Here is a 25,518-nt window from a genome sequence, read left to right on the forward strand (position 1 = left end):
CATGATCAGGCATAAGAGTGTACAAAACATTTGGAACACCTGCTCTTTCCATGACAGACTGACCAGGTGAATCCAGGTGGAAGCTATGATCCTTTATTGATGTCACTTGTTAAATCTACCTCAATCATGTTTAAAGAAGGATTTTTAAACATTGAGACAACTGAGAAATGGTTTGTGTATGTGTGCCATTTCGAGGGTGAATGGACAAGACAAAATATTTAAGTGCCTTTTGAACAGGGTATGGTAGGTGTCAGGGGCACCTGTGTTAAGAACTGCAACAATGCTGCGTTTTTCACGCTCAACAATTTCCCCATGTGTTCCAAGAATGGTCCACCACCCAAAGGACATCCAGCCAACTTGATACAACTGTGGGAAGCATTGGAGTCAACAAGGACCAGCATCCCTGTGGAACACTTTCAACACCTTGTAGTCCATGTCCTGACGAATTGAGGATGTTCTGAGTGTAAAGGGGGTTGCAACGCAATATTAGGAAGGTGCTCCCAATGTTTTGTACACTCAGTGTACAATGAACTAATTAAGTTGAACTGTACAATGAAATTCATGAAAATAATACCATGCTGTTGTCTTGGCAAAGTATTCCTCTTTTGATAGAGGATCAGCATTTATCTGTGCCCTGTGTTGTGCAGCCTTCTCCTTGTTGGATAAAGTCATCTGTTAAAAGATAGTTGCAGAAGAATATATCTTGGCCTATTTATTTATTTATATATATATATATTTTTTTACCTTTATTTAACTAGGCAAGTCAGTTAAGAACAAATTCTTATTTTCAATGATGGCCTAGGAACAGTGGGTTAACTGCCTGTTCAGGGGCAGATTGACAGATTTGTACCTTGTCAGGTCGGGGGTTTAAACTTGCAACCTTCCGGTTACTAGTCCAACGCTCTAACCACTAGGCTACCCTGCCACAGTTGCAGTTTTCTTATGAATGACACCAATAGTTCAACCATGGACGTTTACCCTGTTTGATATTGTCTTCCTTGGATATGCCAAAACAGTACAAATGTACTATGCTTTGTGATAAATTGATATAGTGCCAAATAGAAGACCACGTCAAGAAATACACTAACGCATATCAATTGCCCACATACATCAATACATTCGATTCATTCGACTAACAGAAGTGACACGAGGGGAATGTCCTACATTGCTAAACTGTTTCTTCAGATATTCTGACTGAACTATGTTCCCCTCATAGAGCACTTCCACCCTTGCGTCTTGTCTTCTTCGTATGCTCTGTCAGGTGTGCCTTTGGATGGAAGCCTTTATGGCAAACATGGCAACAAAATGTCCCCCCCCCCCTGTGTGTATCCTCATATGTAGTGTATGTTAATGTATCCCATCCTAGGAAAATATTTGCTGCACACATTGCAGCAAAAAGGCTTCTCCCCTGTGTGAACTAGCTGGTGGATGTTTAGTTGACTCTGGGATATGAAGCTGCAGCCCACTGGGAGCATCTATATGGGTGTATCCCCTTGTGTAATTTCATATGATCCTTCAAAATACTAGTACGTTTGAAACTTTTACTACCTACCTGGCAGTGGAACGGTTTCTCTTCTGGGTGTAACTTCCTGAAATGCTCTGCCAAGTGTCCCTTCTGGGTAAAGTGAGTGCCACACACATGGCAATGAAATTATTTCTCCCCTGTGTGCATTGGTATACTGTATGTCTTTGAAGGTATTCCTCTGTAAGGAAACATTTACTGCACACATGACAGCTATGTGGTTTCTCCAAGGTATGGGATTTTAAACATTTTGTCAGAATGCTTTGTCAGAGTTGATGCACTACCCACAATGATGTGTTTCCTCATATTGAATGTGTTTTTTTAAACATGAAAATACCTCCCACATGCCTTGCAACAATAAGGAGCATGGCTTTGACTGGGTGATTTCAGGGGGAGCAAATGTGTGGTTGACATGTCTTTTGCTTTTCATTGTCCGTGCTCTCCTTGTCAATTAGCAGCTCTGACCCTGACAGTAGCGCTTCACTCTCCACATCATCGACACATTCATTGTTTTCACTCTGAGTGGCAGATAATATTATATTCAGAAAATATAGTACCCAGCATCCGAACCAAACTTCTTCAAATCAATGATTAAGACATGAGGAATCCAAAACAATTGTCAAAAGCCACTCACGGAACCCCAGACCCTATGTCAATACAGTGGAGGTCTTCAGAAGAGGAAGGGAGGACCATCATCCTCTTTGAAATTGTATAAAAATAAAATAGTGAAACACTAAAAAAGTTATCCTTTTAGATAAAACTATATTGATTCAAATGTCACAAAATAATTGATTAAAACACACTGTTTTGCAATGAAGGTCTATAGTAACTTCAACAGCACTCTCTGGGGTAGTACCATGGTGTAGCCGGAGGACAGCGATCTTCTGTTCTCCTCTGGGTACAATGACTTCAATACAAAACCTTGGAGGCTCATAGGCCTCACCCCCTTCCATGGACCTACATGGTAATTATGACCACTTCCAGAGGACGACCTCCAACCAAGCCAATCAGTATGAACTGATATGTTGTTCATCCAGTCATAGTATTAGGATCAGAGAATGAACCTAGTGTGTTGAATTGGGGTTGTACCACCGAGCATTATGGGGGGATGACATTATTGCATAGAGATTGAAAAGTGATAGTTGAGCATTTTTGGGACACTATTCAATTCAAATGAGTTTCTTCAAATTACAGGAGATGGAGGAGGTAGATTATAAATAGTTCTCTTGGTTTTAGAACTTTATTTTTGTGTCCATTTAGTGCGATGTATTAAAATGTGCCTTGCTAACTTCAGCAGCTAGCTAGCTATCTAGCTGCTCAAGTGTGCTGTTTTTGTCGCCAACACTACCCGCAAATGTTGTTGACTTTTTTGTTGAAGATCCCCTTTCATTCTCTGGGGTACACAGAAAGAGTGTGTATTAAAACCGAGGGTTGACCGCTGCCTGAGATCAGATTCATGAAGAATGGTGCAAAGGTTAGGACATTCAATACCGATTGTTATCAAAAGTATAGCTGGTTAACAGGGAGCAGTTCATCAATCTGCCTGTATTGCAGGGTTGCCTGTTTCTTGGAAAGTCTTGGGCGAAATGGGGGTACAGTGATCGTTCAGCAAAACGGCAAAACAAAGCAGGGAGGATATAAATGCCCACATCAGATTCAAGCTTCTGGGAAAAAGCCGCATCGATCATGGCGAAGGTCTGGTTATTCAAACTGCTTAACACAACAAGAAAGTAAGGAGAAACAGGGATCTTTTCAAGATGCTTATTTGGGGCAGCAGGTTAGAGCATTGGGCCAGTATTTGAAAGACAGGTTAGAGCGTTGGGCCAGTAATTGAAAGACAGGTTAGAGCGTTGGCCAGTAATTGAAAGACAGGTTAGAGCGTTGGGCCAGTAATTGAAAGACAGATTAGAGCGTTGGGCCAGTAATTGAAAGACAGGTTAGAGCGTTGGGCCAGTAATTGAAAGACAGGTTAGAGCGTTGGGCCAGTAATTGAAAGACAGGTTAGAGCGTTGGGCCAGTAATTGAAAGACAGGTTAGGTTATTGAAAGACAGGTTAGAGCGTTGGCCAGTAATTGAAAGACAGGTTAGAGCGTTGGGCCAGTAATTGAAAGACAGGTTAGAGCGTTGGGCCAGTAATTGAAAGGCAGTTTAGAGCGTTGGCCAGTAACCGAAAGGTTGCTGGATTGAATCCCTGAGCTGACAAGGTAAAACAAATCTGTTGTTCTGCCCTTGAACGAGGCAGCTAATCCACTGTTCCCCGATAGGCCGTCATTGTAAAGAAGAATTTGTTATTTACTGACTTGCCTAGTTATATAAAATATATATATATATATTTTCACAACTGCGTTTTTGGGCATGCAATAATTGTTTTTTAGAAGACACGACTAGAGGGGAAGTTCCGTTTACAACTACAAGGAGCTTGCAGCCGTAATTGCACATTACAATGCTTTACTTGCTGCACATATGGAACTTTCTAATGTATTTTCTGGGATTTCGAAATCAATTCAGAATGATTTGACAGCTTCCATAATGCAGACTCTGACGCAGCGCATTTATTCGCGTGCGCTCAAGTAGGCTTTTCACACTCCACTATTTATTTTGCAAAGATTATAACACATAATCACGGACAGACACAAGCAAGCACTCATTACATGAAGGTTACAGCAGCCTAGGCTACACCTAAACATTAGAGATCTGACATGCGTTATGGGATGAAAACAAGACAATTTTTCAGTCTGATCAACTGTAGGCTACTAATAAGAGCAGCTGCATACATCCAATGCGCGCTGTCCATTTGGTCAGGGTAACTAATTGGTCATGTTATGTATTCATATTCCATTTGTGTGTCAGGAGAAAATGTGAATGTGATCAAATTTGGTTTATATTCAAAAGTGTGCTGGCTAGGCTGCCTATATGTTTTCAATCCAAAATTATGAACTGGAATTAATCAATCAACATAATAGTGATGACATATGTGTTAATGTTTTATGAGGCCTGCAGTTGTATAGGCCTGCATGATGCAAACATGCATAAATCAAGCTCAGCCCTGTGAGTTCTATTGTCTCTCTGTTGTTGTCTCTGTGTCTGGGTAGAGGAAATCCACACTCCTATTCTAGTCTAAATATAATTCATATGAACAAGAATAAGGTTGCTGCAGTTTGACAGGGTTTTCATCCCCACAAGTATAGGACATTGTTTCATTTTTAACAAAAAACATGTGACCTGATTAGGAAAAATTGGTCCCATCATAGCCCTCATAAAACCTTTTTACAACTGATTAATCAGTCATACCTTATAGTGTCCAAAGTTTTCCTGGTTAGGTTAACAATGTGATTTTCTTGATTTTTTTTCTCATTTTGTCTGTCATAGTTGAAGTGTACCTATGATGAAAATTACAGGCCTCTCTCATATTTTTAAGTGGGAGAACTTGCATAATTGGTGGCTGACTAAATACCTTTTTGCCCCACTGTATGCCATTGGACGAGGTAATGTTTTGGTCCTAAGTGGTACCAAGAACGAGAAAAGAACTTCGTCTAAGAGGGCAAACTGAACGATAATTTATAGCCAATGCTGTCTGGCTATGGTATACTCCTCTCTGAAGTAAAATCTTTCTTTGTGTAATGTTCCTAAGATCTGTTATTTGTCATGTGAGTTTAGATGGGTGTATCTTTGCTATAAAGGATCTCAGTTGCCATTATGTTGACACTCTCAGAGAATTCATTTATAGACACTGAATTGATCTCAGAGTCACAGGGCTATGGTGAAGCTCATATAATTAAAGATGGACTTTATGATAACTCTGACTTGTGTGTGGTTTGCTCTCTCATGATTTGGTAATACAGGAAATTTCCACGACACAAAACAGGAATGTCAGTATTCTCCTATGGCCAGCGAAGAGCCCGTATCTCAATCCCATTCAGCACGTCTGGGACCTGTTGGATTGGAGGGGGAGGGCTAGGGCCACTCCCCCCAGAAATGTCCGGGAACTTGCAGGTGCCTTGTTGGAAGAGTGGGGTAACATCTCACTTCCAGAACTTGCAAATCTATTAAAGTTTGCTGAAATAAAAGCAATTGACAGTTATATGATATTTCTTTTTTTGCTGAGTTTAGCAGCCTCTAAGGTGCAGTGTTGAGTAAACGTGTGGTAGCCGGCTAGTAATGGATATTTAAGAGTCTGATAGCCTTGAGATAGAAGCTGTTTTTTCAGTATCTTGCCATTTAAAAAAAGACACTGTACAGCAAACTATAAAACAAGAATGATACAATAAAATGAATAAAAGCTACATAGCTTAAGCCAGGTGTGAGAGCATAAAAACCTTAACCCCATCATGATTTGAACATGCAACTTTCTAATCTTGAGTCAGGCCCACTACTGTTGCAAGACAAGGTCTTGGTTGACCTCCAAATCTGCAGGGGAGGCATGGTTTAATGGAACTGTTCCATAAGAGGATTCCTCGCCGCGGGAACGTGCTTCCTCCCTGGCACGAAAGGTGTGTGACAATCAAATAACAATTTTACTACCAAAATATTACTAAGAATTCTCCTCGCCAACAAATCAGAGACAGCTGTAATCGGTATGGCATCAGAGTTTTAATCTGACTTCCCAGGCTTCTTGTCGCTGTTCGGGCATTGCTTTGTCATCTACTAGCTCCTGATTCATTTCCTGCATGCGTTAACTTTGCAGACAGCAAAACGCTTAGTCAAAGTATACTGTGCACATGCCGTCCTTCAACCAAGATATCAACTTTGGCAGTGATTGTATTCAAGGTACTTATAAGGACTGATACACTGTGTTAATGTGATAAGGTAGATATCAGAGCAATTAACTCCTTTTGAACAATTCATGGTATAGCTACAGCAACACCAGTACAAAAAGTTAACCTGATTGTGACTCTGTAATGAATTTTTTTTTTTTTTAAGTTTTTTTTTTACATTGTGCTCTCACAGCTGGCTTAAGCTATGTAGCTTTTATTCCTTTTATTGTATCATTATTGTTTTATAGTTTGCTGTACAGTGTCTTTTTTTTAAATGGCAAGATACTGAAAAAACAGCTTTTATCTCAAGGCTATCAGACTGATTTATCCACATACAACTATCAGTAATAATAATTCCAATGAACTCAAACAAATATGGTAACACTATGGTAACACACTGAAAAGTGCACTTGGATTTCTTAATAATTACTTGTTATATGGCTGCATTGTGATACATTATAACGATTATCAATTACGCTACGGCAAGTAACAAAACCTATGCTTGGCAGACCATGAGGTGAAACAGGTCTGTCTCAAGCCTGATGCTTATTTTTAAATAGACCCCTTGCCCCTTACCCTCAAGTCACACCTTTTATTCCTATCCCCTAGGCACTTCCCCCCAACCTTCAACTCACTGCTAGAAGAACTGAAACATAAGATAGATCATTTCCTTATGGGGACATCTCAACCTTGAGCTTGAGTTGGTAGAATGGTCACCAGATTCTGTACATCCATCCCATTTCAAGGTCAATCTCCACAAGTATATAGGGGGTTTGGTGGTAGGAGAAAGGTGCTAGCTAGGGTGCAGGGGCTAGTCCTAGAGGCTAAACTGAAGAGTCTAAGGGGTGGTTAATGGACCCTTCTTTATGGTTGTCAATTTCATTGAAAACAGACCTGCTTTTTTTATCATCAGCTTATCATGTCTTAAAACAAGGACATATGAAGATTATCAGTGTTTTTGTTAAGGAGGTGGAAACCCTTGTTCAAACAAGTGACTGAGGCTGATTGAGGTTTGCTGCGGAATGGGAAAGTCATAGAGATATGAGTGAGATAGGAGTGGTCGTTGAGAGTATAAAAGGGTTCAGCAGCCCATGGAGCAATGTACAGAGCAACCATGGGCAAACTACTCATCTGCGTTGGTAAGTGGTACATTTTCGTTGTAATGACAATTAGCAACATCCAGACATACTATGCTCTATGCTAAGGCTTTGGCTCCCTGTGGAGAGAATTGGCCACTGACGAATGTCCTCTAGTTATGCATTTTGTCTATGCTAATGTGGTCAAGTTTCTAAGGACTGAGGTTGACAGCACCATGACCCACCTATATTCATGTCAGAGGGGAAGAACTGCACTTTATATCATTATCATTACAGTTCTGAATTATGTTGACTTGAAAAAAGTTTAATATGACACAAAACCTCTGCCTTTCTCTTCCTCCCTTCTTTATTTCTCTGGATTTCTCTCACACTATTCTCATTTTCTCTCTCTCTAGGACTGGCTCTCCTGCTGCATGCACAGCTAGGTACGTTTAAAGTTAATTTCATTTACATGTAGCCAGCATCTAGGTAAGTAGCCAATCAGAGAACAATAACTCGATTTACAGAACATGCCAACCCTGACTCTAACCCGCCAAACTCCAAACTCTAACATTACTACTACCCTTCCATAGGATCCTCCTACATCCTATCCTGTTATTTCACTAACTGGGGCCAGTACCGGCCAGGAGCAGGCAAGTATTTCCCCACCAACGTGGACCCCTGTCTCTGTGACCATCTGATCTATGCCTTTGCCGGCATGGCCAACAACGAGATCAAGACCTACGAATGGGACGATGAGAAACTCTACGGACAGTTCCAGGCTCTCAAGAACCAGTGAGAGAGAGACACACACAAACACACACAAACACACACTCAAGCAGGCATGCACACATGCACATATGCATGCAGGCACGCACACACATAGACAAATGCAGGCAAACACTTTCTCATTCAGGCATGTACACACCACAGGAGGTTTGTGGCACCTTAAGTGTGGAGGACGGGCTCGTGGTAAGAGCTGGAGCAGAATTAGTGGAATGGTATCAAATATGTGAAACACATTGTTTCTATGTGTTTGATGCCATTGCATTTCCGCCATCCCAGATATTTTTATGAGCTTTCTTCCCCTCAGCAGCCTCCCGTGGTGCACACATGCACGCCTAAGCCAGTAATAACCCTAAGTCTTGTATTTGGTAACAGGAACAGCAACCTGAAGACTCTGCTGGCCATTGGAGGATGGAATTTTGGCACTCAGCCGTAAGTGGAGATCCATATAAACATGCAAGTACACACACACATTTACACACACACCCTGTGTCTGAGCTGTGTGTGTGTACCCAGGTTCACAGCAATGGTGTCCAGTGCAGCCAATCGCCAGACGTTCATCAGCAGCGTTATCAAGTTCCTGAGACAGTACCAGTTTGACGGCCTGGACATCGACTGGGAGTATCCCGGATCCAGAGGCTCCCCACCCGCAGACAAGGCCAGATTCACCACCTTGCTGCAGGTTAGACTCAAACAGACAAAGAGAGTATGTATATGTGTGTGTGTGTGTGTGTGTGTGTGTGTGTGTGTGTGTGTGTGTGTGTGTATGTATACATACACATATACATACACACACACACACACACACACACACACACACACACACACACACACACACACACACACACACACACACACACACACACACACACATAAATGAACAAACATGAATAAACACACACACACGCAGATGAACAATCGCACATACAGACACACACACACACACACAAAATAGCTCATGCATACACAAATTAACACAAACATCCCTCTGTGCACTGTCTCCATCTAGGAGCTGATGGCTGCCTTTGAGGCTGAAGGAAAGAACACCAACCTTCCTCGTCTGATGCTGACTGCAGCTGTGGCTGCCGGAAAGGGAACCATCGACACCGGATACCAGATCGCCGAGATTGGATCGTCAGTACATACACACTGGGTCTCATTCATATATTAGTTCTTAGGAAAAATGTGTACATTAAAACATGCATGATCTATCAAATACTTCTTGGCATATTGGAAACTCTTTCTCTCTCTCTTTCTCTCTCCCTCTCAGCGTGTTGGACTACCTGCATGTGATGACCTATGACTTTCATGGATCTTGGGAACACAACACTGGAGAAAACAGCCCTCTCTACAGAGGACCAGCTGATCAGGGAGATTACATCTACTTCGATGTGGTGAGTCTCTCTCTCCGTGCCCATCTCTTCCTCTCTCTCTTCCTCTGCTCACCTATCTCTTCCTGCCTATTTAGTTTTGAGCTGAGAGGGAGTAAAACATTTCTTAAAAATTCTCACTACCACATACTGTGTGTGTTCTCAGGACTATGCTATGAAGTACTGGAAGAGCAGTGGTGCCCCCGCTGAGAAGCTCCTGGTTGGATTCCCCACCTACGGCCACACCTTCCAGCTGGCCAGTGGCTCTAACACTGGAGTGGGCGCTCCCGCCACTGGCCCCGGCCCGGCCGGACCATTCACCAGACAGTCTGGCTTCCTGGCCTACTACGAGGTAATTGACACAGGATTAAGATAGGTCCAAAATTACACCCTATTCCAATCCCTACACAGTGCACTACTTGTGTGCTCTTGTCAAAGGAAGTGTCCTGGGGAACAGGGTGTCATTTTGGACGCAAACCCAGTGTATGTTTTTGAGTGATTACATCTGCAGCTTCCTGAATCATGCAACTTGCAACCCTAACATAATTGTGTGTGTGTGTCATTAGATCTGCACCTTACTGAAGCAGGGAGCTACCCAGGCCTGGGACTCTGCCCAGATGGTGCCCTACGCCTACACCCAGCAGAACATCTGGGTTGGATATGACAACGTCAAGAGTTTCCAGGACAAGGTCTGTGTTTGTGGGGGTGTTTGTCTGTTGGAGGAAAGATATAACTAGGGGGTAATGGCGTAGCATCCTACTCTGTTACAATAAGCCTAATAATATATGGAATTCAACAGTAGCTTTTTTCTTCGTGATTTACAGTAGTGAGTGCATACATTTTGTTATGGGTGACCCCAGCGAGAATCGAATCCACCATCCTGGCATTGCAAGATCCATTCCCTACCAACTGAGCAACATAGAACTTCATCATTTGCCCTATCACCTATACATATTTATCCAATTTCACCCCGTTAAGTAAACCCTCCTCTCCCCTCTCTTTCTCCCCTACAGATCGAGTGGCTGAAGAACACTGGCTTCGGAGGAGCCATGGTGTGGAGTCTGGATCTGGATGACTTCTCTGGAACCTTCTGTGGACAGGGCAGATACCCACTGATCAACACCCTCAAGTCTGGACTGGGAACCGGAGCTGGTGAGACAGACACAAACACAAGCCTGCTTGTACACACAAACGTTCAACAACAACCCTCTCTCACTATCTCAACCAAACCTGGGTTCAAATAGTAGTTGAAAAGATTTCAACCCCCTTTCTCTTCTACATTCCCCCAACTCCTATTTCCTCCATGTCTCCCAGGTTGTGCCGCCCGTACGGGCCCCATTGCCCCAGTGACACCTGCCCAGCAACCACTCAACCCCCCACAGCCCGGAGGTCAAGGGGGCAGCAGTGGCAGTAGCAGTGGGGGATCTGGCTTCTGCGCCGGCAAGGCTGACGGCATGTACCCTGACCCCACCAATAAGAACAGCTTCTACAATTGTAGCCAGGGCAAGACCTACGACCAGCACTGTGCTGCCGGTCTGGTGTTCGACATCAGCTGCAAGTGCTGCAACTGGGCCTAAAAAAAAACACGGTTCCCCCCTATTAATGTTTCCTCCCCCCTCTCGTATGTCATGAAGGAGCTGGGTCTAAAGGTTTTGTGGTTGTTAGGTCCACTGTTGTCATGGCCCATTCTAACATCAGTTCCACTTAACATTTTAAATCCACTCCAATAAACATCCACCATATAAATTCATCCTGCTGTCTCTGTCACTTTACTTCATCCACACTGTGTGGGTTTTAGTTATTAAACTTCATTGTACTTTGACTGCAAAAAATCTGTAATCTACAAATCACCTTGGATCCCACATAGCTAGTCATTATCTGAACAAGATAAGCAATTCTGCTCCTTGCCTTCTCAACTGATTCCCTCACTTATTCCCTTGTCAGTTTAGTTTCATACAATTCATTCCACCACAGAGAATCGCAGTAAAAGTCCTTTGTTGCAGTCAAACTTTACCAGGCTTACAGACACGGTATAAAATCAGACAGAGCTTAGAATGACTCATCATTACCATGACATTTAAAGTTAAGGCACTGACATAAACAACATATAGACAACAGTAAATAGAAAAGTACTTCAACTTAATGGGAAATCTGTGTTTTTCAAAATTGTAAAACAGACAAGACCAAAGTTCAAAGTGAAACTAAGCATTCATAATTGTAAATTCTAATGTTCTCACCTTGGTATAAAATACACACATACACTCTCCTGCATTTTTATTTGTACATCGAAGCTAAAACTTTTAATTTGGCTCTGTACTCAATTTGAGATCAAATGTTTTAAATGAGGCGACAGTACACAATGTCACTTATTATTTGAGGGTATTTTCATACATATCTGTTTTACCGTTTAGAAATGAAAGCACTGTATGTATCTAGTCTACCCATTTGAATGTGTCTAGTATTTGGACAAATTCACATGTGTATTAAAGTAGTCAAAAGTTTAGTATTTGGTCACAAATTCCAAGCATGCAATGACTACTTCAAGTTAGTGACTCTACAAACTTGTAGGCTGCATTTGCAGTTTGTTTTGGTTGAGCTTCGGATAATGTTGTGCCCAATAGAAATTCATATTTAAATAATCTGTCATTTTGGAGCCACTTTTAATTTAAATGACATTGTATGCTTCTGAACACTTTTATATTAATATGGATGCTATGATATTTAGGAAATCATGAATGGATCGTGAATAATGATGAGTGAGGGAGTTACAGAGGCATACATATTTATTACCCCCATCAAAATTTGACCCCCCTCCACTGACATTGGTAAGAGTGAGAGGTTAACACGTTTTGGGGGCATGACCTTTATGCATCTGTAACTTCTCACTCATCATTATGTACAATTCATTCATGATTATCCGTAATCATGGCAGCATCCACATTAATGTAGAAGTGTTAATTTATTTAGAATAGAAGTGACTCCAAAATGACACAATACATTATTTACCATTCATTTATATTGGGCACAACATTCCCGAAACACAACCAAAACAAACTGCAAATGCATCAAGCAAGGTTTTAGAGGTTGGCAAGTAGCCTAGCATTTAGAGTGGTTAGAGTGTTGGGCCAGTAACCGAAAAGTTGCTAGTTCAAATCTATGAGCTGACAATGTGGAAATTTAGTCAATCTGCCCTTGAGCAAGGCACTTAATCCTAATTGTTCCAGGATACCCATCAACAATGGCTTATCCTTGGCAACGACCCCACTCTCAGGGGTAGTTGGGATATGCAAGAAACACATTTCCATTTCACCCTCGTACAGGTTGTACATGCAGTGAAACAGGACAGATACAAGCACCTCTTATTTTACCTTTTGAGAGTCACAAACTTGATGCATTTGGTCCCATATTTCTAGCATGCAATGACTACAAAACTTTTCACTAAATTCAATACAAGTTAATTTGTCTAAGCACTTATGACATATTGAAATTGGGGGACTTGAAACAAAGGTCTTTCATTTCTAAAAAAGATATGTATGAAAATACCCCCAAATAAAACATTTGATCTCAAATCCAAAATGCTGGTGTTTAGAACAAAATTAAACATTAGCTTCACTATCCAAACAAATACAACCTGTTTATTAGGTACACCCATCTAGGACCGGGTCTGACCCCCCCTTTGCCTTCAGAACATTCTCTGGGCATGGATTCTACAAGGTATTGTCACGAACCGGCTCAAAGCCCGTAACTAAAGGGAGACAACGTGGAGATAAGGCGTAACAAAAGATATATTTATTAACTAAAGCAACTAAGGAACATATACAATGGTGTGTGTAATCAGTAGTGTAAGTGAGTGTTTTGCATGCATGAATGTGATAATGCAGGGTGTCGAAAAGATGCTAAAGCAAACAACTCAAAAACCACTAAGAAACACAACAAAATCCATAAAGGTGTCTGCATGGAGAGAGTCTCCTCCACGCATGGGGAAGTTGTGTATTTATCCTGGGAGACACCGGGCCCAGGTGTTTCCCATGTAGCTGACGACCCACCCAACGCCGCCCACCGGCATCCTAATAAGGAAACAAAGAGAGAATACGGCAGACAGAGTGGGAGGGTCGTCACATTCCCGCCCATAAAACCAGGGACCAACAAGGGCCCCAGAACAACGACACAGCCCTCTGCGTCCCAACTTGACACAGCTTCTGCGTCCCAAATTGATGAGGGGTTACGTGTTCACTTACAATTTGCCCCAGCCAACCTCCTCCCTAGACCTCAGGAACCTTCGCACAGGAAGCAACATTTAAGAGGAAAGAAAAAAACCAGGAGGGAGCTGACAGGACAGAGAGAACATGACAATACAAACAATGGTCAGTCACGTAAACATTTAGGAACAGGGCGCACGAGAGAGCGCATCAGCAATCACGTTCTCAGTCCCCCGGATGTGCCGCACATCAAGATGGAATGATTGTAAAAATAAACACCATCGCATTATCCTCTGGTTTGGACACATCATGGACCTCAAAAAGTGAGGGGGTTATGGTCGGTGTAGACCACAATAGGTACTACCCCCCGACCCGACATACACTTGGAAGTGTTGTAGGGCCCAAATGAGTGCTAGCGCTTCCTTTTCAATAACCGAATAGTTCAACTGATAATCGTTAAACTTTTTAGAAAAGAAACTAACAGGCCTCTCAACCCCAGACACATCTGCTTGCAGCAAAACTGCACCTGTCCCCACATGACTAGCATCCACCTGACTTTTAACAGGTCAAATTTGCTCACAAACTTAGCTGCACCGACTTGATCAACACAGTCCTCCATCCGAGGAAGAGGAAAAGAATCTGGCTTTGTGACACTGTTTACCTTACGGTAGTCCGTACAAAATCGGTTTGTTCCATCCGGTTTACTGACCAAGATACAGGGAGAAGCCCAACTGGAGAAAGAAGGCTCTGCTATCTTACTCTCCAGCATGTACTTGACCTCAGCATCCAGACAACGTAGTTTCTCTGAAGAAACTCTATAGAACCGCTGACGAATGGGGTCAGCATCTCCAATGTCAATATCATGTTCTATTAAGGTTGTACGTGTAGGTGTATCAGAAAACAAACCTGGAAATCTCTGAATCAGACCAACCATCTCTTTCCGCCCATCAACAGGCAGGTGAGTGAGAAGACTGTCTAAAATATCCAGTGTTTCTGAATTTTTCAATCTACCCTGCAATATACAATCGTCAGGACCAGGAACATCTTCCTCCTCATGCACAGATCTAGCACGACAAGAACCCAAGGAAACAACGGTATCAGCCAAAATAACAGGTTTTACCGTCCTCTGTGGACTTCCACTGTTCAGTCTCAGAGGAACGTGCATAATAGGGTTTTAACAGATTTACATGGCACAGCTGGTGTGCTTTCCTCCGTTCTGGAGTGGCAACTAGATAATTTTGCTCAGTGTACTTGCGCACCACTGTATCTGGACCTTGAAACTTGGCTTGAGAAGGAGTACCAACAATTGGCAGCAGAGCAAGAACCTGGTCACCCGGACTAAAGTGACGAGGCTCAGTTCGGCGATCAAATATGCCCTTCATCCTCTCCTGTGAAGATGATAACTTTTCCTTAGCCATTTCACCGGCGGCGTACAGGCGTCACCGGAAATCACACACATACGATAACAGGGACTGAGGAGGCTCGGGAGACTTCCGTCATCCTGGAGAACAGATAAAAGTCCACGCACCCTATGTCCAAACACAAGGTCATTTGGACTGAAACTCGTGCTCTCCTGTGAAACCGCCTTAGCGGCCAACAGTAACCAAGGCAACCCCTCCTCCCAATCCTTATCCATCTCAGTACAATAAGCTCTCAACAAAGAGTTAAGTGTTTGATGGAAACGTTCCAGTGCTCCTTGACTTTGCGTGTGATAGGCGCTAGACAAATTGTGTTTAATATGGAGCTGTTGCAGAACCTGACTAAACAGATTAGAGGTGAAATTAGATTCTTGATCACTCTGAATGACCTTAGGGATTCCAAACAATGAGAGAAACTGAGTCAAAGCTTTTAACACAGACTTAGTCGTGATAGATCGGAGAGGATAGGCAGCAGGAAACCTAGTGGTCTGACACATCACAGTGAACAGGTAACTGCTACCCTTTTAGAACGAGGCAGAGGACCCACACAGTCAATAATCAGATACTCAAAAGGTTGGCTGAGTACAGGAATAGGAAACAAGGGTACCGGCTTAATAGCTTGATTAGGCTTACCAGTTAATTGACAGGTGTGACATGTTTTGATAAAATCAGAAACATCCCTCTTTAATCTAGGCCAAAAGAAATGTCTTAATATGAGATAGTAGGTTTTCCTCACCCCCATATGTCCAGCAACGTCACTGTGAAGTTTCCAACACCAACTCACGAAGCTTAACTGGTACAACTACCTGACTAATTGCCTCCCCCAAAAACAACTATCATGAGACACCCACTTTCTCATCAGGACAACAAAGAGAGAATACAGCAGACAGGGTGGGAGGGTCGTCACAGTATTGGAAATGTTTGTTGCTCAAAGGCGTAGTTGCGCCTTCTTCACCACAATGTCTGTGTGGGTGGACCATTTCAGTCTGTCTGTGATGTGTATGCCGAGGAACTTAAAACCTTCCACCTTCTCCACTGTTGTCCCTTCGATGTGGATAGGGGGGTGCTCCCTCTGCTGATTTTCTTCTTTGGCTCGTTGACATTGAGGTAGAGGTTGTTTTCCTGACACCACACTTTGAGTACCCTCACCTCCTCCTTGTAGGCTGTCTCGTCATTGTTGGTAATCAAGCCCACTACTGTTGTGTGGTCTGCAAACTGATGATTGAGTTGGAGGCGTGCATGGCCATGCAGTCATGGAAGACTCCCAACAGTTCAAAAGTTCATTCGAGATAAACCTTCTGAAGTTTTCATCCATCACCATTCAGCAGACAGATCCAGCTAATGGAAAACCTAAGAAAACACAAACGGAATATCTAAACATCCCAGAGCTAAGTTGAGTCGGTTCAACCATAGGTTAACGACCCTTTCTGCTTACTTAAAAACCCACAAGTCCAGTCTTCTCCAACCTGGCAGGAATGGTATTTATTTAATTAGCCCCTGTTTCATGCTCCACAATCCCTCACTTATGAATTCATATTGTTAATCAGATATAATAAACAGTTCTATTTAAAATGAGGATATTGTTTAGTCATTATTCATAAAATTCCTAACAGGTGGCCGGCAAGGTGGAGATGATATGATCCTTGACTAGTCTCTCAAAGCACTTCATGATAAAAGAGGTGAGTGCTACGGTGCAGTAGTCATTTAGGTCAATTACTTTGCCTTCTTGGGTACAAGAACAATGGTGGCCATCTTGAAGCATGTGGGGACAGCAGACTGGGATAGGGAGCGATTGAATATGTCCTTAAACACACCAGCCAGCTGGTCTGCGTATTCTCTGAGGACATGGCTAGGGATCCCATCAAGGCCATGAGCCTTGCGAGGGTTAACACGTTTAAATGTTTTATTCTCAACGGATACGGAGAAGGAGAGGGTTGGGGTGTAGTTCTTGTTAGCAGGCCGCAACAGTGACACTGTATTATCCTCAAAGCGGGCAATGAAAGTGCTAAGTTTTTCTGGAAGCATGACATCGGTATCCGTGACGTGGCTGGTTTTCTTTTTGTGGTTTTTGATTTCCTGTAGACCCTGCCACATATGTCTCATGTCTGAGCCGTTGAATTGCAACTCCACTTTGTCCCTGTACCAGCATTTCGCTTGGTTGATTGCCTTGCGGAGGGAATATCTACACTGTTTATATTCAGCCATATTCCCAGACCTCTTTCCATGGTTAAATGCGGTTGGTCGTGTTTTCAGTCTTGTGCGAATGCCGCCATCATCCACAGTTTCTGGTTAGGGTAAATTCTAATCGTCAAAGTGGGTACAACATCTCCAATGCACTTCCTTTTAAATTCACTCACCGAGTCAGTGTATAGGTTGATGTTATTCTCTGAGGCTAACCGGAACATATCCCAGTCCGTGTGATCAAACAATCTTGAAGCGTGGATTCCGATTGTTCAGACCAGCGTTGAATGATTCTAGTCACTGGTACATCCTGTTTGAGCTTCTGCCTATAAGACAGTTGGAGCAAGATGGTGTCGTGGTTGGATTTGCCGAAGGGAGGGCGGGGGAATTTAGCGTTCAGAGAGGCAAAACCGATAAAATCATGTACTCAGCGTAACTTGTCATGGAAATTGCAAGATTATGTTATAATGCTTGTATTGCATTATAATGGTTGTATTATTTGACAGAATAGAGTATTCTGTTAACTATTGTGTGTGTGTTCTACTGAGAATGGACCTCTATGAGATAACACTGACTGAGGATATTTAAGATGTCTTTGGGTGATAAAACCTAAAGAGCATTCCAGAGAACATAAGGTAATGTTTTTGTGCTATACCGTACCAGGGTGAGATGGTTCCAGTTTGTAGGATGACCAGACAAAATGAAAACTCTTGACACAGCAGTTGCTGTACTATGTATTTAGATATCTTTCATACAAATCTTAACCTTGTGACCATTCTATGTATCTGTTGTTCGTCATGTAGTTTGAGAGGGGTGTATCTTGGCTATAAAAGATCTTTGTACTTTTGTTTTATCACTCTCAACGGATCATTAGAAAATGGCGAATCGTTGAAAGTCATTGCTATCGCAAAGCTCTTATTATTAAATATGTAGTTTAAGTATAACTCTGACTTGTGTGTTATGTTTGTCTCTCCTCATTTGATAAGACAGAAATTAACCACCACATTTGACGACCCAGATGGGACCCGAATCTTCACTTGGTGACTGCTCCCGATGATCTGGGCAAATCGTGCACGAGGGATCCCTCAAACTTGGGATCTCAGGGAAACCACACTTTGGGAACGAAGCAGATGGACCCACCTTTGATCTGAGAGACAGCGAGCCGAGTGGATACCACATCTCAAACGTAGTTTTTTTTAAAGAAAGAGGTGAGCAAACCACACTTGAAGTCAAGTTTTTAGAAAAGCCTCTGTTACGTAGGCTCCAGTGTGTATTCCTGTGTGAGGGGGGCACCTTGGAGGCATAAGCAGGGCCGAGTCAGTGGAGGATGATCTGAGAGTTAGTCGACTCAAAGACACCTATCATTGGTTGGTTGCTGGTGACCTAGAGCCATCCTGACACTGAATTGATCACAGTGGGGATTGGTGTTGTCTGCAGGGGTGAGGGGCCAGGGTGACTGTGGATTCTGTGTGGAGCACGGTACTTGGTGATGCCCTATTGGAAGAAGGACCTCGTTCTGAAAGTGTCTAAGTGTTATGGGATTTTTTTTATGAATAATGACTCAATTATATCCCATAACACTTAGACACTTTTAACGAAGAACCATAACTAACAGAATACTACCCTGTCACTGTATGATTGTATGAAACTTATTTAGAATCATAAAACTAAATCCAATGGGTGTAGTGTTAGTCAAGAATTAGAACAAGGAGTTTCTGTTCCTTTTTAGTATGTAAGCAGGGTGTAAGTGAGAAACAAAATGGAGCTATCGTCAGACAGGCAGGAATACTGTGTTCCTTACAGGACATTCTGTCCCCACCCAGGGAGGGGAGAGACCTTGGGCTTGTAGTTGATTGTTTAACAGGTGGCAGACTATTTTTTCGTAGGAGAAGACTTGTGAACTATGTTGCCATTGTATCTGAGAGGAGGAGGGACATTTATGACGAAATGTGAGATATATAGACCAATGTACCGGAAATGATGGGGAGAGCTCTCTAAATAAACATTCCTGACAGTTGTAGCTGCGCCTCTGTCTGTTTCATTTTAATAAGAACCTTACAAATTCTTAGTAGCAGACAGAGTATTTTAATTGAATTGGTTAACTTCTTATGGCTGCATGGGAAGTATTGAGTAGCTTGGATGAAAAGGTGCCCAGAGTAAATGGCCAGCTCCTCAGTCTCAGTTGCTAAAATATGCATATTATTATTAGTATTGTCTGTGAGTAACAGAACTGATATTGCAGGCGAAACCCTGAGGAAAATCAAACCAGGAAGTGGCTTCTATTTAGAAAACTCCATGTTCCATAGCCTGCCTTTGCTCCATTTAAAGGGATATCAACCAGATTCCTTTCCCTATCGCTTCCTCAAGGTGTCAACAGTCTTCAGACATAGTTTCGGGCTTTTATTTTGAAAAATGAGCTAGAAAAATAACGTTGCGTCAGGTGTTCGGATGAGTTTTGCTCGCGCAACAGAGTTTGGGCAGCCATTGCCTTTCCCTCTCCTAATGAAAAATACAGTTTTGCTTTATATATTATCGATTATATATTTTAAAAACAACCTGAGGATTGATTCTAAAAAACGTTTGACATGTTTCTGTGGACATTACGGAAACTATTTGGAATTTGTCAGCATTGTCATGACCGCTCTTTCCTGTAGATTTCTGAACATAACATGCCAAACTAACGGAGGTATTTTGGATATAAAAATCATCTTTATGGAACAAAAGGAACATTTATTGTGTAACTGGGAGTCTCGTGAGTGAAAACATCCGAAGATCATCAAAGGTGAACAATTAATTGGATTGTTTTTCTGATTTTTGTGACTAAGCTGCATGAAGCTAGGTGTTAAGCCTGATGCTTAATGTTAAATAGACCCCTTGCCCCTTACCCTCAAGTCACACCTTTTATTCCTATCCCCTAGGCACTTCCCCCCAACCTTCAACTCACTGCTAGAAGAACTGAAACATAAGATAGATAAATTAATTATGGGGACATCTCAACCTTGAGCTTGAGTTGGTAGAATGGTCACCAGATTCTGTACATCCATCCCATTTCAAGGTCAATCTCCACAATTATATAGGGGGTTTGGTGGTGGGAGAAAGGTGCTAGCTAGGGTGCAGGGGCTAGTCCTAGAGGCTAAACTGAAGAGGCTAAGGGATGGCTAACGGACCCATCTTTATGGATGTCAATTTCACCGAAAACAGACTGCTTTTTTTATCGTCAGCTTATCATGTCTTAAAACAAGGACATATGAAGTTAATCAGTGTTTTTGTTAAGGCAGTGGAAACCCTTGTTCAAACAAGTGACTGAGGCTGATTGAGGTTTGCTGCAGAATGGGAAAGTCCAAGAGTTATGAGTGAGAAAGGAGTGGTCGTTGAGAGTATAAAAGGGTTCAGCAGCCCATGGAGCAATGTACAGAGCAACCATGGGCAAACTACTCATCTGCGTTGGTAAGTGGAATTTATTTTGGCTTATTTAGCTTAGAACTGTACTATTGTTCTTTATTTCAAACATGTTATTTACATTTTCATTGTAATGACAATTAGCAACATTCAGAGTCTATGCTCTATGCTAAGGCTTTGGCTCCCTGTGGAGAAAATTGGCCACTGACGAATGTCCTCTAGTTATGCATTTTGCCTATGCTAATGTGGTCAAATTCTGTTTCTAAGGACTGAGGTTGACAGCACCATGACCCACCTATATTCATGTCAGAGGGGAAGAACTGCACTTTATATCATTATCATTACAGTTCTGAATTATGTTGACTTGAAAAAAAGTTTAATATGACACAAAACCTCTGCCTTTCTCTTCCTCCCTTCTTTATTTCTCTCGCTTTCTCTCACACTATTCTCCTTTTCTCTCTCTCTAGGACTGGCTCTCCTGCTGCATGCACAGCTAGGTACGTTTAAAGTTCATTTCATTTACATGTAGCCAGCATCAAGGTAAGTAGCCAATCAGAGAACAATAACTCGATTTACAGAACATGCCAACCCTGACTCTAAAACGGCCAAACTCCAAACTCTAACATTACTACTACCCTTCCATAGGATCCTCCTACATCCTATCCTGTTATTTCACTAACTGGGGCCAGTACCGGCCAGGAGCAGGCAAGTATTTCCCCACCAACGTGGACCCCTGTCTCTGTGACCATCTGATCTATGCCTTTGCCGGCATGGCCAACAATGAGATCAAGACCTACGAATGGGACGATGAGAAACTCTACGGACAGTTCCAGGCTCTCAAGAACCAGTGAGAGAGAGACACACACAAACACACACACACACAAACACACACTCAAGCAGGCATGCACACATGCACATACGCATGCAGGCACGCACACACATAGACAAATGCAGGCAAACACTTTATCATTCAGGCATGTACACACCACAGGAGGTTTGTGGCACCTTAAGGTTGGAGGACGGGATCGTGGTAAGAGCTGGAGCAGAATTAGTGGAATGGTATCAAATATGTGAAACACATTGTTTCTATGTGTTTGATGCCATTCCATTTCCGCCATCCCAGACATTTTTATGAGCTTTCTTCCCCTCAGCAGCCTCCCGTGGTGCACACATGCACGCCTAAGCCAGTAATAACCCTAAGTCTTGTATTTGGTAACAGGAACAGCAACCTGAAGACTCTGCTGGCCATTGGAGGATGGAAATTTGGCAGTCAGCCGTAAGTGGAGATGCATATAAACATGCAAGTGCACACACACATTTACACACACACCCTGTGTCTGAGCTGTGTGTTTGTACCCAGGTTCACAGCAATGGTGTCCAGTGCAGCCAACCGCCAGACATTCATCAGCAGCGTTATCAAGTTCCTGAGACACTACCAGTTTGACGGCCTGGACATTGACTGGGAGTATCCCGGAACCAGAGGCTCCCCACCCGCAGACAAGGCCAGATTCACCACCTTGCTGCAGGTTAGACTCAAACACCCATATACATACACACACACACACATAAATGAACAAACATGAATAAACACACACACACGCAGATTAACAATCACACAAACAGACACACACACATACACACACAAAATAGCTCATGCATACACAAATGAACACACAGACAGGAATGAACACCTGCACTCCCAAATTAACACACACATCCCTCTGTGCACTGTCTCCCTCTAGGAGCTGATGGCTGCCTTTGAGGCTGAAGGAAAGAACACCAACCGTCCTCGTCTGATGCTGACTGCAGCTGTGGCTGCCGGAAAGGGAACCATCGACACCGGATACCAGATCGCCGAGATTGGATCGTCAGTACATACACACTGGGTCTCATTCATATATTAGTTCTTAGGACAAATGTGTACATTAAAACATGCATGATCTATCAAATACTTCTTGGCATATTGGAAACTCTTTCTCTCTCTCTTTCTCTCCCTCTCTTTCTCTCCCTCTCAGCGTGTTGGACTACCTGCATGTGATGACCTATGACTTTCATGGATCTTGGGAACACAACACTGGAGAAAACAGCCCTCTGTACAGAGGACCAGCTGATCAGGGAGATGCCATCTACTCCGATGTGGTGAGTCTCTCTCTCTGTACCCATCTCTTTCTCTCTCTCTTCCTATGCTCACCTATCTCTTCCTGCCTATTTAGTTTTGAGCTGAGAGGGAGTAGCACATTTCTTAAAAATTCTCACTACCACATACTGTGTGTGTTCTCAGGACTATGCTATGAAGTACTGGAAGAGCAGTGGTGCCCCCGCTGAGAAGCTCCTGGTTGGATTCCCCACCTACGGCCACACCTTCCAGCTGGCCAGTGGCTCTAACACTGGAGTGGGCGCTCCCGCCACTGGCCCCGGCCCGGCCGGACCATTCACCAGACAGTCTGGCTTCCTGGCCTACTACGAGGTAATTGACACAGGATTAAGATAGGTCTGAAATTACACCCTCTTCCAATCCCTTGGACGCAAACCCCGTGTATGTTTTTGAGTGATTACATCTGCAGCTTCCTGAATCATGCAACTTCCAACCCTAACGTGTATGTGTGTGTCATTAGATCTGCACCTTACTGAAGCAGGGTGCTACCCAGGCCTGGGACTCTGCCCAGATGGTGCCCTACGCCTACACCCAGCAGAACATCTGGGTTGGATATGACAACGTCAAGAGTTTCCAGGACAAGGTCTGTGTTTGTGGGGGTGTTTGTCTGTTGGTGAAAAGATTTAACTAGGGGGTACTGGCGTATCATCCTACTCTGTTACAATAATCCTTATAATATATGGAATTTAACAGTAGCTTTTATCTTCCTGATTTACAGTAGTGAGTGCATACATTTTGTTATAGGTGACCCCAGCGAGAATTCGAATCCACCATCCTGTCATTGAAAGATCCATTCCCTACCAACTAAGCAACATAGGGCAATTGATGAAGTTCTATCACCTATACATATTTATCCAATTTCACCCCGTTAAGTAAACCCTCCTCTCCCCTCTCTTTCTCCCCTACAGATCGAGTGGCTGAAGAAAACTGGCTTCGGAGGAGCCATGGTGTGGACTCTGGATCTGGATGACTTCTCTGGAACCTTCTGTGGACAGGGCAGATACCCACTGATCAACACCCTCAAGTCTGGACTGGGAACCGGAGCTGGTGAGACAGACACAAACACAAGCCTGCTTGTACACACAAACGTTCAACAACAACCCTCTCTCACTATCTCAACCAGACCTGGGTTCAAATAGTAGTTGAAAAGATTTCAACCCCCTTTCTCTTCTACATTCCCCCAACTCCTATTTCCTCCATGTCTCCCAGGTTGTGCCGCCCGTACGGGCCCCATTGCCCCAGTGACACCTGCCCAGCAACCACTCAACCCCCCACAGCCTGGAGGTCAAGGGGGCAGCAGTGGCAGTAGCAGTGGGGGATCTGGCTTCTGCGCCGGCAAGGCTGACGGCATGTACCCTGACCCCACCAATAAGAACAGCTTCTACAATTGTAACCAGGGCAAGACCTACGACCAGCACTGTGCTGCCGGTCTGGTGTTCGACATCAGCTGCAAGTGCTGCAACTGGGCCTAAAAAAAAACACGGTTCCCCCCTATTAATGTTTCCTTCCCCCTCTCGTATGTCATGAAGGAGCTGGGTCTAAAGGTTTTGTGGTTGTTAGGTCCACTGTTGTCATGGCCCATTCTAACATCAGCTCCACTTAACATTTAAAATCCACTCCAATAAACATCCACCATATAAATTCATCCTTCTGTCTCTGTCACTTTACTTCATCCACACTGTGTGGGTTTTAGTTATTAAACTTCAGTGTACTTTGACTGCAAAAAATCAGTAATCTACAAATCACCTTGGATCCCACATAGCTAGTCATTATCTGAACAAGATAAGCAATTCTGCTCCTTGCCTTCTCAACTGATTCCCTCACGTATTCCCTTGTCAGTTTAGATTCATACAATTCATTCCACCACAGAGAATCGCAGTAAAAGTCCTTTGTTTGCAGTCAAACTTTACCAGGCTTACAGACACGGTATAAAATCAGACAGAGCTTAGACTGACTCATCATTACCATGACATTTAAAGTTAAGGCACTGACATGAACAACATATAGACAACAGTAAATAGAAAAGTACTTCAACTTAATGGGAAATCTGTGATTTTCAAAATTGTAAAACAGACAAGACCAAAGTTCAAAGTGAAACTAAGCATTCATAATTGTAAATTCTAATGTTCTCACCTTGGTATAAAATACACACATACACTCTCCTGCATTTTTATTTGTACATTGAAGCTAAAACTTTTAATTTGGCTCTGTACTCAATTTGAGATCAAATGTTTTAAATGAGGCGACAGTACACAATGTCACTTATTATTTGAGGGTATTTTCATTACATATCTGTTTTAACGTTTAGAAATGAAAGCACTGTATGTATCTAGTCTACCCATTTGAATGTGTCTAGTATTTGGACAAATTCACATGTGTATTAAAGTAGTCAAAAGTTTAGTATTTGGTCACAAATTCCAAGCATGCAATGACTACTTCAAGTTAGTGACTCTACAAACTTGTAGGCTGCATTTGCAGTTTGTTTTGGTTGAGCTTCGGATAATGTTGTGCCCAATAGAAATTCATATTTAAATAATCTGTCATTTTGGAGCCACTTTTAATTTAAATGACATTGTATGCTTCTGAACACTTTTATATTAATATGGATGCTATGATATTTAGGGAAATCATGAATGGATCGTGAATAATGATGAGTGA

General features: G+C 42.8%; 2 protein-coding genes across 2 annotated transcripts; both read left to right on the forward strand.

Moving 5' to 3' along the window:
• Window positions 1-7,337: 7,337 nt before the first annotated feature.
• Window positions 7,338-11,258, forward strand: LOC115143798 (acidic mammalian chitinase-like). The gene is made up of 11 exons (XM_065001741.1): window positions 7,338-7,415; window positions 7,769-7,798; window positions 7,946-8,147; window positions 8,514-8,570; window positions 8,655-8,820; window positions 9,148-9,272; window positions 9,409-9,532; window positions 9,675-9,860; window positions 10,075-10,197; window positions 10,522-10,660; window positions 10,823-11,258. The coding sequence occupies exons 1-11, from the start codon at window positions 7,376-7,378 to the stop codon at window positions 11,083-11,085; spliced, it is 1,455 nt and encodes a 484-aa protein (XP_064857813.1). The 5' UTR covers window positions 7,338-7,375; the 3' UTR covers window positions 11,086-11,258.
• Window positions 11,259-20,674: 9,416 nt separating this feature from the next.
• Window positions 20,675-24,505, forward strand: LOC135560218 (acidic mammalian chitinase-like). The gene is made up of 11 exons (XM_065001742.1): window positions 20,675-20,753; window positions 21,173-21,202; window positions 21,351-21,552; window positions 21,925-21,981; window positions 22,066-22,231; window positions 22,448-22,572; window positions 22,721-22,844; window positions 22,987-23,172; window positions 23,321-23,443; window positions 23,769-23,907; window positions 24,070-24,505. The coding sequence occupies exons 1-11, from the start codon at window positions 20,714-20,716 to the stop codon at window positions 24,330-24,332; spliced, it is 1,455 nt and encodes a 484-aa protein (XP_064857814.1). The 5' UTR covers window positions 20,675-20,713; the 3' UTR covers window positions 24,333-24,505.
• The last annotated feature ends 1,013 nt before the right edge of the window (window positions 24,506-25,518 follow it).

The sequence above is a fragment of the Oncorhynchus nerka genome, linkage group LG15 (assembly GCF_034236695.1).
Source record: "Oncorhynchus nerka isolate Pitt River linkage group LG15, Oner_Uvic_2.0, whole genome shotgun sequence".
Taxonomy (NCBI): Eukaryota; Metazoa; Chordata; class Actinopteri; order Salmoniformes; family Salmonidae; genus Oncorhynchus; species Oncorhynchus nerka.